The 19,476-nt window shown below is 37.7% G+C and overlaps 2 protein-coding genes across 4 annotated transcripts in view; one reads left to right on the top strand and one right to left on the bottom strand.

Annotated features, from left to right (window-relative positions):
- Positions 1-4,223, bottom strand: part of ctbp1 (C-terminal binding protein 1) — a 226,055-nt gene extending 221,832 nt beyond the window's left edge. For both annotated transcript variants that reach the window (XM_088630929.1, XM_088630953.1), the window contains exon 1: positions 4,164-4,223. The gene's annotated coding sequence lies outside the window, so the exon portion shown is untranslated. The remainder of the gene's footprint in view (positions 1-4,163) is intronic.
- A 9,208-nt stretch (positions 4,224-13,431) lies between these two features.
- maea (macrophage erythroblast attacher, E3 ubiquitin ligase) overlaps positions 13,432-19,476 on the top strand; it is a 44,260-nt gene continuing 38,215 nt past the window's right edge. For both annotated transcript variants that reach the window (XM_088630959.1, XM_088630964.1), the window contains exons 1-2: positions 13,432-13,589; positions 18,405-18,587. In XM_088630959.1, coding sequence (XP_088487085.1) covers positions 13,521-13,589; positions 18,405-18,587 — 252 coding nt within the window. In that variant the 5' untranslated portion in view covers positions 13,432-13,520. The remainder of the gene's footprint in view (positions 13,590-18,404; positions 18,588-19,476) is intronic.

Raw genomic sequence — 19,476 nt, forward strand, 5'->3', positions numbered from 1 at the left:
CTAGCATGTGATACTGAATTGGCAGTAAACTTGGATCACTGAATATGACAAGGTAATAAAGAAATTACCCCCACTTCTCAAACAGTCCAAAACACAAATTAAAAACATACCTTATACTCAGGATATTAATGATCCTTCTTTTCCAAGCAAAAGCTTTGGGTGTTCCAGCTGACTCTGACAGCTTTTGAAACATGATTTGGTTCAATTCAAAGACTTCATTCTGAGAAATGGGAAATAAACTATGTAATCTCTGGAGACTGCCCTTCATAGATATCTTTTGAACTAAGCCACCTGTTCTGTCACAGGCATTATGTCCATGGCTAATTCAAAAGAAATTCAAGTCTACACACTTCTACATAGTAAGGCAAACTGAGTCTCGAAAGCTTTATTTTCTTTAGTTATTAGTCAACATATGAAAGGGTAAAAATGAGAAAGCACATTTAGTCCATCTTGTTCATTTAGCTGCTAGATACGACTATCACCTTTAGATGTCTTTTTAAAGATTTTTTTAGATTTCCATGATGTCAGTTTTAACACAGTGCTTAATGAGCTTGTTCTGCACTCCCACAAAGACATTTTTCTGTATTCTGTCATGCAGTCTGTTTAATATAATGTGTCCCTGTTTTCAAGTATTATCATTGATCAGGTCCCTTGATTGACTTGGTAAAAATGAATTTGGCACGTGCCTGCCCAGATATGAACAGTGTCTAGGCCCTATCATATTTACAACCTATATAGAAGAAAATATTGTTCTATAATGTATGAATGTTTTCAACAAGATATTCCACAATGCTATGCTTGTTTCTCAAAGACTAAACAGAAGAGGGAAATACTTCGATTCCCCCTTGTTTCCCATTATCATCCAGTTACTCCTCTCCTTCAGGATTAGAACATTTTCAACCAGTGATGTGAATGTGATAAATGTCCCTTAAAAGCAGAGATACAACAACCGCCCTGAAACTGAGGAAGAAACTTCTACTTCTGCAAAGATCTTCTTTTTTAAGGTTCCTTGAGACCGTTTCTGGGCATTAGAAAAGAAAGACAAAGGGTCATATTTTAACCACTGAACCTTAATTCCGTTTTGGGACAATTTTAGAATAATATAAGAATGGTTCAAGTTCATTAGAGAACTGAGATAAAGAAAATAAGAGACAAAATAAAGAACCATGATATTTAGTGACAATAAGCATTTGTCACTAAAATCACAGTAATACTCATTATGTCTGGCAGACATCACGAACATCCTATTTGTCTAATAATAAATATTTGCTTAGGCCATACAGCATGTAACTATGACGTATTGTTGTCAAATAACTGCATATGGAATATTAAATTGTGTCACCTAATACCCATGTTCAAAAGTAAGATGAATATAGGATTCACTTGTGTGCTGTCTTGAAGATCAATTGCCCATGTTTTCCAGTTGTAAAATCCAGCAAAAAAAATGCTCTTTGTATCAGTTCATAGCTGAAGTCAATAGTGAATGTTAGCTATAAGAAAATGTCACTCATACACATTCGCTTAATCCTATGGAGTGCATGCATGTCTGAAGTGGTTTATAAAAAATGTCTGGTAAAAGAACAAGAAATACAATGTCCTGCCCCGACCTATAAACACTCAATTATAGTCTTAGTAGCGGAAGGATAGTGTGATCTGTCTCATCGGGTTAGTTTTACATTTATGTCAAAATAATTTGATTATAAGCACACCTACAAGATTCAAAGTACATAAAATACAGTCTGTAGGCAAAAACTAGAGTTGAAGCAAAATAAGTGGGTAATCACTAACTGCAGCATTGCCTTAAGGACACAACAAAGCATAAGTTTAACATCAATACCTCTTTGGATACATAAAAAGTCATTTACACTTTAAATAATGAACAGATGACTTTGTTCTTTGCTTGAGTAGCGTCTCTTGATGATAAAATACAGAGCTTAAGTAATGTGGTTTAATAAAATTGTCAGGCATTTGGCATTTGATATCACAGTTAAAATTGCCAAAATTAGTTGATTAGGAATCTGTTTAAACTGCCATTCAAAAAGACATGTTTTTAATAAGTGAAAAAACAGTTCCCTCACTCCCGACTAATGAAGATCACCTGGTTGCTATCAGCCTGATAGAAAACAAAATCTGTCTATAAGAGAGGTTACCCAGAGAATGGGTTGTTCTGCATCATGGCTACAGCAGATATAGATTTCAACTATAGTGTCAGAAGCACAAGATATTATAAGAAGTAACCAACACTTTAGCAGAATGACTGTAGCCCACTTATTGATAGAAACTGATCTGCATGATTGACACATCTTCAAGATTTAACATTTACAGCTAAGAGACAAAAATCACCACCTTCTTTACATGTAAAGTAGCAGAAGAGAGAGTAGAAGAGTATTTATGCTCTGAAGAATGCTGTTTTGCCCATGACACACCTAACAAAAGCCATGAAGAAATGGTGTGGTGAGCACTTTGCTGACTGTTGCATTTTTCAAGCCCACTGAAAGAAGAAGCAAAACAAAGTGTGGAGGAATCTTCATCAAACAAGAATGACTTTGAGGCTAATTGTACTGCTCACTGATACATTGATAAAGTCCATTTGCTTCTTGCAATCCAATTTGGAAATGTTGATTTTTCCAGCAGGACAATGCAAGACCACAGAGTGCTAGGATTACAATGGCACAGCTTCAAGAAAGCGCTGTCAGTGTTGCTATGGACACTATTTTTCTTCCTAACTTGAGTGCAACCGAACATCTGTGGGACCAGCTCGCCACAGCTGTCAAAAGGAGACAACCATAAGCCACCAAACATCTTCACTAGCTGGCTGCAGGCTGACAACGCGAAGATCCCACAGTGGTATGTCTAGGGGCAGATCATGTCTTAAGTATCAAGGATGCCAGAATTATGCTAATGCTCAAGGAGATCATACCCTGTTGTAACTTTATGCTGAAAATTTTGCATGTTCACTTTGCGTGCGATATCCACTATATTGAAAAATCTGTTAGCGCTTTTAGATCAACACTAACCTGTTCTGATTCACTTAAATTATATACTGCATAAGACGTGGACAACGGTTAACATCTAAAATCCCAGTATTAAAAGCAAGAGCTTATTGTTCAACAGGTTTTTAACCAGTGATTTTTGGTTCACAGACTCAATAGAACGCTTATAACTGTCCATCAGGACAAACCTGCCAGTTCCATGAAGTATCACGTTCTGCAAAACGGAACCAATATTGTCTCTGACGATGTACGCCGCAAACCAAATGTGTTAGTTTCAACGAAGAAATGGAGCAAAATAAATTGAATCACGCGGTGGGGGATTTTTATCTTGCAAAAACGTACACACTATACGTAATAAATGTTTAAATTTCCGTCGGTGGGAAAGTGGTCTAAGTGGGTTTCCTAAAATAACTGTAGTTAATATGTACATATTAATATATTCATATGTATTTGCATATTTACACAGTATTACATTGAACACACTTATCGAAATAAGGCAAAATACATGTAAATGAGATGATCGAAAATATTTATATTTGCTTTTACAACCCCCTTTCTTTTTTTTTCTTTAATCACTCTTAATCACGCTTTTCAAGGCAAGCTGCAAGGTTGTGCATTTCACGTCCGTCTTATTCCAAGATTTCTGTAGCTTTTCTCCACATGCTTTTTCTTGCAAACTCCGCACCTCTGGAGCATGGAGAAAGTGAAAACACTGAAATGCGTTGAACCTATGCTATACTGAAATGACAAGACCTCCTGTACTCCGTGAGGTAATTGAAGACAACGGAATGTGAATAAACAAGAGAAAAAAAACATGGCGAAAGTAGCTTGGGTTGTTACAGTCAGATCATTTTCTTCCAAGCGCCAACATTAAGGCTTTTGTTACGACCAAAGCGGTCATTTGCATGGAGAACCAACAGGGCTTCTAAATAGTGCTGCTGCTGCCGCCACCGCTGTTTTCCTACATTGCATTACTAAGAAACGCACTGAAAAAGAAATCTTCTGTACTGCGCCTAGATATCGTTAGTAAACAAGCCATCGTTAAGAAGCAACGTCCACAAAACATTTATCTTACATTTAAACTGGACGAAGGCACGCAGCTCTGCTCGGTGTAACTATTTTTTGTGTATATTGACAACAAATAAATATTGTTAGGGGAGAAAGACATACCTTTGGATTCCTGCCCCGCTGTCGGAGTTCCTCTCTCCGTGCTTTCTGCTGTAACTGACAAGATCACACTGAGATTAACAAATCCACGCTACTCTTTACAACCTATTAACCAACCTTACTTATTAAGTTTGTGAACTCCTCACCATGTATCCCCGTGCATTATTTTCTGTCATTTAACCAACGCGGTCGCGGTGCTTAGTTAAACTTTAAGGGCAGAAAAACGAAGTTCCATGTGTTTCTCGCATTAATGATTGGGCTCAATAATGATTGAGCACAAAACTGAATTTCTTTAGCCAACATTCATAGTTAGAATTGGCATTTCCCAGAAATAAAAGGAATGTTATGCGATAGGCTATGCGGAACGTACTGTATAATTACAACACATAGAACGTTTTATGCATTAAGCTTCTGCTTTGTTGTGGTTTTTAATTATTTATTTATTTTACTTAAAAGTTTACTGAAAACATTTGTTTTAGTGTGGGTTGTGTGACTAGAAAGGGGCAAAATGCCAATAAGAAAAACACTTCAAAAGCATTTACTGTGCACATTGTTGTGCAAGAAATTAAGTGTAGAAATTGTTTTAACTAAAATTAAATTAAATTGTACTTTAATTCCTGCTGAATATGCTACTGAGAATGATTCTGCATTGGAAAATACACCACCCTCAGATCATCTTAGACTTGTGACATACTATTTATTTGTGCTAACACTGTATAAGACTGGCAATATTTTATTTTATGTGATAGAAGTGCATTCTGTACATGTATATCATCCAAGTCATTAAAAATGTTATAATATTAAATGTATTAGGCTGTTTTCTGAATTACAAAAGCCTGCTCTTAAAACGTATATGATCTAATGCTTGGTTTCATGTGTTGAATATGAATTGAATCATTGTTTTCCTTTATACTTTAACAATAACACACTGTTACATACAATATATAACAAAATAATCAGATACAATTAGAAATATCAAAATATATCATGTTGGAATATAATTAGGAAGCCACCTGAATACCCCAAAAAAGAAAGTTATGTGTGTTTGCACTCTTAATAAACTAGTACGTTCATTAATTAAAAACACCAGCACTTGAATAACTTGAGTTTTTAATTATGGTTCCATTCATGTTTGTGTATGTGAGTGTATGACTGCAGCATGCAGGCATTTGCAAAACACAATCAATGTCGTGTTCAAAAGTCTTGAGAAAAAAAATGTTTTAAAATGTCCAATTATTTATGTGGAAAAAATAAATGTTAAAGAACAAAAATATATTCTAATTAAGTATAATATCAAATCAAGTTCATATTTTTTATGCCTGCCGTTGTTTTGTCAGTTGATTGTCTTCTCAGTTTGTACTTTTATCTGAAGTGAAATTGTGTACCAATTTTTACAATTGAGCATTTCTACTCAAGCATCTTGAAGAACTACAAGACAGACTTAGAAAGCATTGAGATTCAAGATTCAAAACTCCTCTTTATCCTTTGTTACATACACCATTTTCTCTGTAATTATTTTGGCTCCTTTCCATGTTAGAGAATGACGAAGAAGCTGGTTATATTTTTCCTTTTCCCTTAGTGAGTTAAACTTCAATTTTCACAATTATTTCAATTCCATTATGGATCCCAAACATTTATACAACCTCCCTCATGTTTCCTTTATGAATGTATGGAAATTGCATTTTTGAGTTTCTTTCCTTTTCCACACATTCTGTCTGTTTTAACTATCAATATTATTAAATGTACACTTAAGAACATAAGCAAGTCTGTAACTGAGAGGAGACTATTTTGCCCATCTGGCACTTTTGGTTTTTAACATCTAATTGAACTGAGGATTTCATCCAGTTGCTTCTTCATGAATGGCTTCACTTTATATCTGACCACAGGACTTTATCCTTGCCAGATATATTCCAGAATGTATGTTCTTTTGAAAATTTAAACTGATTATTTTTAGTCTCAAAAACTAGATTTTTTAGATCAAGCCTACAGTATCTTATGGTTCAAGTTTTTATTGGTACACAGGAAGTGTAAATGCATATACAATACTGTGGGTGAATTTATTGCATTCATTTCATTCCATAAAACTACTAATTTTCCTCCTATCTCTTAAACATTTAACATTCATACAGTATGTCCGGCTTGGGATTTAACTTTAATTTTAGAGGAAAGTCTTCCAATTTCTTCTTTTTACTACTCTGTGTTCTAAATAACATCTTAGGGTACTTCAGACCCATTCTCTAGACATTTAAAATTTACTTACAGAATCTTTCAGCTGTAGGCACACACAATTAATATCTAATATTTTTAGGAAACATTTAATTAATTGATAAATATTAAAATCAGTTAATGAACACACAATTGTAATTGAACAGAGTTTTAATAATGGCAGGAAGTCAGCTTTATACAGAAATGGGATGCTTTATTACATTTATATGTAATGATAGTAATAAAGAATGTCGATACAAATATTAATAAAGAATTTCAGCAACTAATCAGACAACATTAATGTCCAATAAAGTTTTTCCAAAACAGACATTAGGAAATACAAAGAATTTGGACCACATCCTCGACACACTTGTGTCAGATATGAGCTATTGTTTTTTCCTTTGATCCCTTGTAGTCAAGATTATTTTATTTTAGCAAGTAGTTGTAAAAAATAGAAAGTTAGAATGTAGTAGGATCACCTCTCACAGTATTTATAGTTCAATTCAACAACGTGTTAAAAGCCATCCTATGACATTTATATATATTCTAGACTTAGACTATGCAAACATCTGGCACTCTAACATTTAATCTGGACCAGTGTACTGTTACATGCATGTACATGAGAACCATAAACTGTTCAATTTAAAATGGGTAACACCAAATCCGAAGGAGGTGCTTCTGAGAAAGGCAGGTGTTTATAGTGACACATTTTATCTTCTAGACAGTGTGGGGACGCAAAAAAAGAGTGGATTCCAAAACAGCAACAAACCTAAACAAACAGCAGAAACAAGTTTCATTTCTGAAGAAATAAAAGATTGCTGTCTCTTATTGAGATGATAACACTACAGTGTCCATTTCTGTTCTCGTGTATCTGCAAGTTTCCCAGATTACTTGAAAGTAGCAGCATCTGATGAGCCGGAAGATGCAGTTAAATGTGTCCCAATTAATATAATAATGACCTGCTTTACATTATTAAGAGTGGAGTTGGAATGAAAATCGTCAGATCCCCTAGTTCTCCAGAACTGACACTGGAATTGATTACGCTTCAAAATAAGACGTTGTAATTCCTAACACTGCCTGACACAATGTCCGGAATATGTGGGATTGCTAACTAAGAGGATATTTTCATTTTAAAATTCCAGGATTAGATTGGCTCGTAATTCACTTCATCACTTCACTTCATCATTTGCTTTCTTAGTTGTATTTGAATTATATTGCCAAGTGTCCCCATAATTTTGACCCTCTATGTATTTGCATGTATATGGGCAGTGGCTTGACATAATTAAATAAATGTCATGTTGAAAAGCACACCTATTTAATCTACATTTTTGCATATCATGACATGGGATATCATTTTGAGGTGTCCTTTGCCTAAAACATGGCAGGACTGGTTTATAAGATTTTGTGGATGAGGTCAGCAATCTTAAAGTGCATAAGAGCAGTATTCCAGGCACATAATCTCTTTGAGGGAGTCCTGATAAGTAGACTGACTGAAACACTTTCCTGTAAATTAGTTGAGGATCACTCAGACATACTAAGTAGGGTTTATGTCTGGTGACTGACAAGGCCATGGTGAAGAGGTGAAGCCATTATTCTCTTCGGTTTTCATGCACTGGTGACGTAAATTTGAGGATCTCTATATATACTGTATTGCTCTATTTTGAGAAGACAACATTTGAACATAGCAGTATATTTTTGTAAATCCTTAATGTATCGGGCAAGGATTTCAGTTTCCTTGGAGACCTCCAGCTATTAACCTGTGGCCCAAATCTCAATCAATACCAAAGACAGTCAGAGCACCACCATTGTACTCTGACGTGGATATTAATCAGACTTGAACCACAGTGTTCGGTGTTTAAATTCCAGTGAAAGCATTCCATTAAAACCACTTCCTTAAACGCCCTCTGGAAAACATCATGTTCTTGGAATACTTGTGAGTCTTGTAGGCCTGGATTGTCGATTGTGCCCACAAATTATAATAATAATAATAATAAACTTTATTTTATATAGCGCCTTTAAAGGTGGCTTCTCAAAGCGCTTTACAGGATGACAATAACAATAAATAAGAAGACAACAACAATAAATAAGAAAAATTTCACAAGACAGGACACAATTATAATTACAGCAATACAACAATAACAATAGAGGAGACCGTGGAAGATGGTATTAAGAAGAGCAGAGGGGTGAAGAATGGAACCAGTTAAGTAAAGGCTTTTCTGAAAAGGAGGGTTTTGAGTCTGGATTTGAAGGAGTTTAGAGAAGGTGACTCTCTAATATCCTTGGGCAAGGAGTTCCAGAGCTTGGGGGCATAGCAGGAGAAGGCCCTGTCGCCCATACAATGTAGACGGGCTTGGGGGACAGTAAGGAGGGCAGAATTTGAAGAGCGGAGGTTGCGAGGTGGGGAGTAGGGCGATAAAAGTTCAGACAGGTATTGAGGTGCCAAGCCATGTAAAGCCTTGTAGGTGAGCATGAGGATTTTAAAGTCTACGCGGAATTTGACCGGAAGCCAGTGCAAGGACTCCAGGATAGGAGTAATGTGAACACTTGCACTAGATCTGGTCAGGATTCTGGCTGCTGAATTTTGGACATACTGCAGCTTGTTCAGAGTAGATTTAGATACCCCAGGGAGCAGAGCATTGCAGTAGTCAATTCGAGAGAATACAAATATGTTGATCAGCTTTTCAGCCACAGTTAATGATAGCATAGGGCGTAGTCTTGCGATATTTCTAAGGTGAAAAAAAGATGTTTTGACAGTATGCTGTACATGTGGGTCGAATGTTAAGCCAGAATCGAATATAACCCCAAGGTTTTTCAATTTTGATTGGAGCTCAAGTACAGAGCCATCTACAGACAGGGTTACAGGACTGGCTTTGCGAAGTTGATGGGGGGTACCAATAAGCATGACTTCAGTCTTGTCACAGTTAAGATGAAGGAAGTTTTGAGTCATCCAAATTTTTATGTCAGAGATGCAATTAGATAGAATAGAGACAGCCACATCAGTGTCGGGTTTGGTATGGATGTATATTTGAGTATCGTCAGCGTAAAAATGAAAGCTGAGGCCATGTGATCTTAAAAGCTGACCAAGTGGGAACATGTAAATGCTGAAGAGCAAGGGGCCCAGTATTGAGCCCTGAGGGACACCAGACTTGACAAGACCAATTTCAGACCTGTACCCATTGAGAGAGACAAAGTGACAGCGATCAGTGAGGTAAGACTTAAACCATTTGAGGGCAGTGTCAGAGACTCCAAACACAGTCTCGAGACGAGAAAGCAAGATGTTATGGTCAACAGTGTCAAAGGCAGCACTGAGATCAAGAAGGATGAGTATGGAAAGAGAACCAGAATCAGAAGCTATTAGGAGATCGTTGGTGACTTTGACTAGGGCGGTTTCTGTGCTGTGAAGTTGACGGAAGCCAGATTGGAGGGGTTCGAAAAGGTTGTTTGTCATGAGGTGGTTATGTAACTGAAGTGTGACAGCACGTTCTAGAATTTTAGAGAGAAAGGGTAAGTTGGAGATGGGGCGAAAGTTGTTAAGATTGTCGAGAGCCATGTTAGGCTTCTTTGGCACTGGGGTAATAGCAGCAGTTTTGAGGACCGTTGGTACAATGCCGGTGCTCAAGGATTCATGTATTATATTGAGGACAATGGGACAGAGAGAAGAGAAACAGGACTGGAATAAAGTGGTGGGAATGGGATCTAAAATAGATGTGGTGGGTTTCATGCGCGTAACTAGTTTGTTTAGGGATGCTGAGTCAAGAAGAGAGAAGCTGGAGAGACGGGAACCAGAGAAGTTGGATGAGGAGGGAGGAGGTGTGGAAATTATATCCGTAGTGGAGAGAATGTGATGCCGGATGTTGTCAATCTTAGAACTAAAGAAATCTAAGAATGTGTTGCAAAGTTGTGATGAGGCAGGTAATGTGGTGGGGCAGTTTGGCTTGAGCAGTCTGTTGATGGTGGAGAAAAGATGTCTGGGATTGTTTTGGTGATTTTCAATGATGTGAGAGAAGTAGGTGGATCTAGCAGACTCTATAGTAACCTTATAATCAGATAAGTAATCTCTCCAGGCCTGATAATGTACATTTAGGCCGGAAAGACGCCACCTACGCTCAAGTTTGCGAGAGGCTGCCTTCATGAAACGCAGATGGTCATTGTACCAGGGGGCAGGGCGAGAGAAGGAGATGGTTCGAGTTTTTAAAGGAGCAAAGGTGTCGAGGGTAGATAAAAGAGCATTGTCAAGTAACTGTATTTTGTCCTCTAGAGGGTCAGAGGAAGAGAAACAGGATAAGGAGGACAGAACAGAATTTGCAAACCTTGGGTGATCAATTGATCGCCAGTTGCGGAAATTTACAGAGCGTGAGGGGGAAGTGTTAGAAACAGGTAATTCCAGATTGAAGAGAATGGCTAAGTGGTCAGAGAGGCCTAGATCAAGGGGGGAGCAGTGGGAGACAAAGGAGTCATTTGCAATAATTAGATCTAAGGTGTGTCCTTTGTTATGTGTAGGGGTACAAACAAACTGAGCAAGGTCAAAGCATCCCAAAAGAGAAAGGAAGTCTTTAGCCAGACTGGAGGAAGTTGAATCAATGTGTATATTAAAGTCCCCTAGAATAAGGATCCTTTTAAATGTAAGGGATAAGAATGAGAGAAAATCAGCAAACTCACCTAAGAAGACTCCACTGGGTTTGGGTGGTCTGTAAACTGTGGCAATAATAGTAGATTGGGGGATAGAAACATTTAAAACAAGACACTCAAAAGAAGAGGGAGGAGGTATAGCTATAGGACTTAGACTGTAAAAAAGGTTGTAAATAACAATGATGCCCCCGCCTCTGCCTGAAAGACGCGGAAGGTCAAAGAAACCATATCCAGGAGGAACTAGTTGGTTGAACAGGAGTCCATCGTTTTGTTTGTGCCATGTTTCGGTTAAGCACAGAAGGTCCAGTTGTTTTTCTTTGATAATGTCACATAAAAGAAGAGCCTTGCTGTTAACGGAGCGGGTGTTGAGTAGCGCTGATCTGGCCAGTCTCGGGGATGCGGGGGGAAGCGGAGTGCGGTCCAGGTGCGGTAGTGAGAGGAGATTTTTTAGATCGGCGCCGGTACGTGATGGACTTACAGACGTGCGGCGAAAGGCAGGGATAGAGACTCCGCAGGCAGACGAACGTAGAGAACGGTGTCCTGTGCTGCGATGGATGTAGCGAGTCGGTCGTAAAATCCCAGTAAAACGGCAGTAATCGAATGTGTCTTTGACCAGGAAGTAGCTTTGTTTTAGTTGAAGAAGTTGCAGTGCAGTGTACCTCAGAGACATGATCGATGAAACGAGACGGGAAGGAAATCCAGAGAAGGCGGTAGCAAGAGGTGAAAGTCTTCAGTTGAGTAAGTTCACAATGCAGTGGAAGTCGCACCCGTGAACTTGTAACGTGAAGCGGATGAAAATAGATAAACTAGAAATCAGTGCAATCGAGGAGAAAAAGGGAAAAAAAACATAAATAAGTAGATAGAAATGAAAAACTGGTGAGAGGAGCGGCAGCCAAATGCGCCAGCGTTCCCTCTCGACCGGAACCGGAAATTACTGAAGAAATGTAGATAATTGCAACTCATGTCAACCCGATGGCTCTACAGCCAACATTTTCTCACTAAGTATAATACATAATTACTTTGTTGAACTTTACTTATTTAACACATTTGTGGAATTGTCCACTTACTGTATGTATCAACATCCCTGCCTTAGTTAATTTAATATAAATATTAACTACCACTTGCTTAAATTAAGGGGCAGTAGATATGTAAGATGTATCATTGTCAAATTAGAGGAGTTAAACTATATTTTTAGTAACTTAGTGATAATATGGTTGTCTTTATTGGGTGCCAGTACTTCTGACGATAATATGTAGTATTAATCAATTTTCATAAAACTACTTCTGCTGGTGAGGGTCATGCCACATATATGTATATATAATGTACAGCACAGTAGTGCAGTGATTAGCATTGCTGCCTCGCAGTGTTGGAGCCCATTGTGTGGAGTTTGTATGTTCTTCTCAGGTTCAAGTGGGTTTCCAATGGGTGCGCCGGTTTCTTCCCACAGTTCAAAGACATACAGTACTGGTAGGTTAATTGGTGTCTGGAAATTTTGTGTTTGTGTATTTGTGTCTGTGTATGCCCTGTGATGGGCTGGCATCCCATCCAGGATGTATCCTACCCTCTGCCCGTTGCTGACCGAGATAGGTTCCAGCTCCCCCATGTATTGATTAAGCAGCTAGAAAATGGATGGGTGTATTTATTCTATAGAGCAAGGGTGGCCAACTACGATTTTGAAGAGCAACACTCCAGCAGGTTTTGACACATCACACCCTTATATAATTTGCCAGCATTTGATACACATTCATGTTTTGATTGCTGATCTGCTCAATTAAGATCTTTAGACCACATTTGAAATCCTGCAGCTCTCAAGGACGCAGCTGTCTGTTTCTGGCTTAACTGAAACAATTAACTTACTGAATTGATCAAAACACACGTGTTACAAATCTTAACAAATTGATGATTTAAGGGTGACTCATAAAACCCGTTGGGATGTGGCTCTCCAGTCCCAGAGTGGGATACTCCCTGAAGTACACATACATACTATGTTACATGTGTACACACTAAGGTTAGACTTAGTTGCTTTAGGCACTTGAATAGTTATCATACTCATTAATGTTAACCCACGCATGAGTTCAAAGAGCTGGAGGCACAACGAATTGCACTTGCAATCATTACGTATTGTGACATGTAAAATGGTTGATCTTAATTTTTGTTTGGCTCTGACACATGCCAATAACATTAAATTACAGGCCCATCCCCTGTAGCGGTAGGCTTTCACAGGTTAAAAAGACAGGAGAAAAAAGTAGAAACAGAGATGAAGCTAATTGGTGGATGCTACTGTCAATTTAAAAAGGCGTTACAGAGTTTACAGTAAGCTATATATTTTACACTTTCCTTATGGTTTAAGGTTTTTGTAACATATATCGTGATTAATAAAATCTTTAATACAAAAAATAAGCATAGCAACACATTTTGTTTTGCGTGAAAAAAGTATTTATCGCATCTGGAGAGGCTAGTTAACCCATGATGCAGTGCAGTGTTTTGTAGGTCCTCAGTTATGTGGATTTTTTTCCCCAATCGAAGATGGCGGTGCAGGAATCAGCTGCTCAACTCTCCATGGCATTGAAGGTTCAAGAATATCCAACTTTAAAGGTGTGATAATTATCTCCAAATTTGACAAGCAGGACAGATATAATTGCAGAACGTATTCGTTAAGATTGTGGGTGACAGGTCTGTGCATATGCATCTAATACTCGATAAATGCTTCCTTCATTTTGAAAGAAAACACAACAACGGTGTCGAGAAAGCGACTGGATCTCCCGATTACAGTTTAGCGATGAAATGATGTCTTGATGCTGTTCTATGTGTAAATCGGTGTCTTTGTAGTTTCTCCGTGAACACACAGGGCAGATGCGTTTATCGTTGTTTTTTGGGTCACTTAAATTGATCACCCTAACAAGTCTGCGATACGAGCCCAGACTAGTACTCGAGGTAGGGGCACTTTTTTTTGCTGTATTTGTGTTTGATGAATCGGGCTGACAGATTGTTAAAACGATTCTTTATATTAATGCGGAATTCTGACATCTGGATGGTTTGTCAAAAACTTACTATTTTCCAGTTTTTACTTTTCTCCAGCTGGAGAACTTCGGTCACAATTCTGTCATCGGGTTGCCGTCAGTGGAAAACATTTAAATAAGCTCATAATTACTCATTTATATTTTTGTAACATTAAATACGAATGATATCCACTGAATATAGAAGGAACATTTTACACAGGCCTTATTATTAATCTTTTCGGTTTGAAATAACTAAGGGTTGCTATATAGAAGTTATAGCGCCGCCATAGGCTGCAACTTGGAGAAGCTGGTGGGGTAGACTATTTTTTTTGTCCCTGACAATAATCAACTTTTTATTCTCCATAACAACACTGCATTTCGTCGCTGTCTGCTATTTCAGCGCTTTTGCCAAAAAACTGTTCGTACCATATTGACCTCCACATTGACAACATAAACATTTTCGTCGTTTTTTTTTTAAAACGAAAAATTCCACATAATTGCACTTGTGTGGTTAGGTGTATGTCTTCATTTTGTACTTTGTGCAGCATCTCATTTTTAAAATGCTTTCATAATTTAGAGGTTAAGACTTATGAGTGTGTATTTTACTTTTGGATTAAACATGATGGAAACGTTTCTACAAGATGTCCGTTTAATAGCAGGTGTAAAAAATGTTTGGCACTAATTCCATCTGCTTGAATTCTTGCATATAATCATCAGGGTACAAACACGATCCTTTTAACTATTCAGACCGCTTGCATAATTTTTCACAGTTCCATCCTGCATCTATTTTGTTTGTATTTCACTTTTTGAGAACTCTACCTTTTTCACATTTCAGAATTTGAGCACTGTAGATAGTTGGATGGCTTAAATCTAACTGGTAACCAAATGGAAAGGGCATTCTGTTTTTTTGAAAAACATCCCCCTGCTAACACTTAACACATGACAGAGTGAGGATCTTATTGGGACATAAATTCATTTAGATGTGGAAAGATGTATTAAAGTATTGGTCAACATGTTTGTAGTAGAAACCATTTGCTCCTGACAGAAATTACCACTGCTGATAAAACACCTACCTACCCAAAACATGATTCTTCCACCAGACTTTAGACTACCTAAAATAAACTCAGGGAAGCATGTGGCACCTATTGGGTGTTTGAAACTGGCACATTTAGAATTCATTAGAAGATGGCTACGTTTTACAAAAAAGCTACTCCAAACAACATGAATTAATTGGCATACAGGTTACAGTACATTCACTCTTCAATATACATATTATGCAGCTCTGGTGAAGTTAACAAGTAAATGGAGAAAGTTGTGGTTACCAGCTTTTTTAACTTGTTCAAGTCAAATTCTATACCCGTGTATATATAATTAAATATTCATTATTAATTTTGGGTGTCACAAATTTGCCTGGCAGCCCTGGGGCTGTGGATTCAATTCCAGGGGTGCTGTCTGCATGGGGGTTGTATGTTCTACTTGCTTTTGTGTGCTTCCAGATGCTCCAGATTCCTCCCACAGTTGAAAACATACTACACTTGATGTTAGCCAAAAGACAAAAACATACTGGTAGGTTAATTGGCTTCTGGACAAATTGCCCTTGGTGCAGGTTTGTGTGTCTGCCCTGTGGACTGGCGTGTTGTCCGGGGTGTGTCCTGCCTTATACCCTTTGCTTGTTGGGATAGGCTCCAGCTCGCCTGTGACCCTGTATTGCATAAGACGATTAGAAGATGGATGGGTTATTAATTATACAGCCATGTGTTAAATAGTTATCTTATGATAAAGGGGACCTGAGTCAACATGCGAGCTGCAGAGGAACAAGTGGAGGTTTGTGCCATGCCGAAAGGTGAAAGAGATGAGAAGACACAAAGCTTCCATGTGGAGGCTTCTCCAGGGGCATGAGGAGAAGGAGGGAGCAAGAGTAAATGAGGCAAAGGGGCAAAGAACAACAAAAGGAAAAATGGGTGGAGCTAAGGAGACAATCCTGTGCAGCCTGCATTTTTTTTTATTGACATTTTAGGTGATTTCCTCTGAGCCTAGACAAAATTAGACCAGCCTGAGATGCAGAAGCATTCAAAGATTTTGTATATTCACCCAAATATAGCTGCCAAGTCATGTTGTGTAAAGGCATAAAATGGAGTGTGTAGGGGGAGGGGCAAATTAGGCATCTGTTCAAGTTCTGTGGTTTATGGAAAAGAGGTACTTTTGTGGGGGGTTTTTTCCGGACCAAAACTATTTCTTGCTTTTTACACAGGAATTTCAATTGCTGTTTGGACAATTTGTCATCGGCGTTTCTATGACTATAGTTTGCCTGCCTTTCGGTGACTGAAAGTCATTGTAATGAATGCGGTGGCATTATTGGATTGTTAAAATGTCGCAGAAAAACAGTTTTTCTCGCCAGTTCTTGCGTTATTTGAAAGCTGCTGTTGAAGAGTTTTGAAGAACTTTGGGTTGAAAAAAACTTTGGCAGAGACAGAAAGGAGTGTTTTGCTTTTCTTGTTAAAATGAACAGCTTTTTAAAAGACGAATTAATGAAAAAGACATACTTCATAGTGCAAGAATGTCATTTGTACTAAATTTAACAATTCATCTTAAAATTAGCAAACAAAACGCTTTTCTACTTGAGCATTTTAAATGCATTATTGCAAGATATTTTATTATGAATAATACTGCTGTCAACTGTGTTGAAAACACATTAGTTCTTTAGTTTACTATTCACCCTCCATGTGCATCTTTCTTAATTATAATGAGAGTAATGCTTATAATTCATAGATTGGATTTCCTACCTAAAAGAACAAACTCTTTTTGCAGAGTGCTGCTTTGTGTACTAGCAAACATAATTGTTCTTGAGAATTAGAATTAAAACTCATTTTGACATATTTGTTTTACCTTATCTTTGCATGCACCAGAGCATATTGTTTTTGTTTTTCTGTGTTTTATAATCTCCATTAATCTGGTAATATACTGGTGGGTCAGTAGATCTTGGATATTTATACCTTTATTGGAACTTTGTAAATTAACAACAATGCTGCCATCGTTACAACATGTTTAAAAATGATATTCAGAAATGGTTTGCAGGTGATGTCTGTAAATTTCTTTGCAATAATTTAAGCAAGTGGTTATTTACAATTTAAATACCCTAAGTTTTATTTATTTTTTTTGCTGATAGTGTCTGTAAATTATCGCAGAGCACATAACAAAAAATCAAACTGTGACGGTACCATAATATCAGTTCATGCCCCACCCACCCCCTCACTTTTGGCATTTGAAGACTGTGGCCTCCTTTTGTTTGTTTTTACATTTTCATGTTTTAGCAGTTTTAACTATGTGATAACACATTTACAAATTGGTTGTCTGCATGTAATGATCCTGTAAGCCTCAAATACCTGTGTTTGAAAAGCAGGTGAATACTGGGCTGTAGCATGCAGCCCTGGGTAGTCCTGACACATTTTGTTTTTGAGTTTCTGGTATAAAGACACAGCTGTTTTGGCTTGTAACTGATGTTACTGAAATGACATCATTACATGCTTTCTGGATCTCATCATAATCTGAGATCTTTATGCTCTGATCTCTTTGTGGTGAACAGCAGCTGGCTTGCATTCCTGCTCAGGGTTTTTTGTTCTTTTTCAGTACTGCACTTTGATTTGCATTTAGGTCCTCCCCAGAGTGAAATCTTTGTTCACCTTCTGTATTACTATAGTGTGGTTTACTTCGAATTTCCTTTCCTGATTCTGATATTAATAGCACTTTGTAAAATAAAGACAGTAATGGGTCATCTACCCTTGACATTAGTGTAGGCTAGAATTGGTCATAAACTACTGTGTATTTAGTTATTGCATAATCCTTCCTATTACTTCTATCTGTGTCTGATCATCACCGTCAGAGTCTGTCTTTCACATTTTCTTTTGTTTGTGGTGGTGCTGTGAAGAGCTTTCATCTGTCTTTAGTTTGGAGTTGCACTTTTAAGGAATGGCTTGTACTTCAAAAGCTAGCTAGGCAGAGACCATACAAAAGGAACTTTTGAAAATACTGACTTTAGAAACTATACTTGTATTGAGAACAGAAGTCATGATTTCAGTAGCTTACATTTCCTCTTCTGGTTCGCCTTCTCAGGGGCGATAAGGAAGTAAAGGCAGTTCAAGAACATGTGGACGTCAAATGGCGAAATGACTGCATTTTGTGGCATTAACCTCACTCATTGATAAGAAATTTGTTTTTACTTTCTTTGTGTGACATTAACCTAGGTTCAGTGTTATTGCATGCTGTAATTTTTTTACCATGCTTTCGGTGGTCAAGATAGAGCCTTTTGTTCATATTTGCAAGCACTTTCCTCTACTGCAGTATGGTAGTATTACATGAGAACTGGTTACCCTTCCTCATTTGAATGTCACAGTTCATTATTTTATTTCGGCAGGTACCATATGAAACATTGAACAAGCGTTTCCGGGCAGCGCAGAAGAATATTGATCGTGAGACGAGCCACGTCACCATGGTTGTGGCAGAACTGGAGAAGACCTTGAGCAACTGTCCTGCGGTAGATTCTGTGGTATCTCTGCTGGACGGAGTTGTAGAGAAACTGAGTGCTCTGAAAAGAAAGGTAAGTAGCAGAGAAAGATGCCGAAAAGTGCATTTGGAAATGCTGGTCATGGAGATATTAACACCTCTGTTCATGTCTACTGGGTTACTTACAGAAAATGTGCAAGTCTAAGTCGCCAAAGTTCCATTACAATTAAGGCAGAATTATATAGGAGACCCCCCTACTCTGCAGTTTTTATTTAGTCGGTTGAACACTGCAACTGCAACTTTGTATTACGTTAATATGTATATTTTTTTAATATTATGGGACGTTAAGGTCACTCATAGAACCACAAAATTGTTTGCTTGAAATAGTTAAGTCATGTACAGTATGCTCGTCCTTCTGCATTAGCTGTGTAAAATAAAATACAGTATAAAAAAAGGTCGTTCCATTCAGAGGTGAGGTGACCAACTGTACTATAACAAACAGGAAATCTACACCACCCAAAAAAATAGAATATGGGAAAAATTAATTGAGGTGGGCATTGGAATTCTGTGGCCTAAAAATATTCAGCTGTTATTTTTAAATTTTACAAATTGTTTTGTCCATAACTGCTTAGTCTGTGCAAATCTGTTGCAGGTTTGCAGACTTTCTTAATTTAATTTTCTTCTTTAAAACCTTGGACAAACATGTGGAAGTCAATTGCATGTAAAGCTCACTGGCATAAAAGATTTAGGTCTTCACCTAAAGCAGCTGAAACCCAGACATGTATCTGACAACTGTTTTACATTCTAAAAAACACAAGGTAGTCACTAACGTCAGATGTAGAGTTTAGCATTTCAGAATATGGGCAGGCTTTTACTGTACAAAGGCATGTGAGAGGACTTTCAAAAAGTTACATCGTTTGTTCTCTGAGTTATAAAACGTTAAAAAGTTTGAAAAGGAGTCAATATAGTTATTTTAAGGACTG

The sequence above is a fragment of the Lepisosteus platostomus genome, chromosome 1 (assembly GCF_059453375.1).
Source record: "Lepisosteus platostomus isolate fLepPlt1 chromosome 1, fLepPlt1.hap1, whole genome shotgun sequence".
Taxonomy (NCBI): Eukaryota; Metazoa; Chordata; class Actinopteri; order Semionotiformes; family Lepisosteidae; genus Lepisosteus; species Lepisosteus platostomus.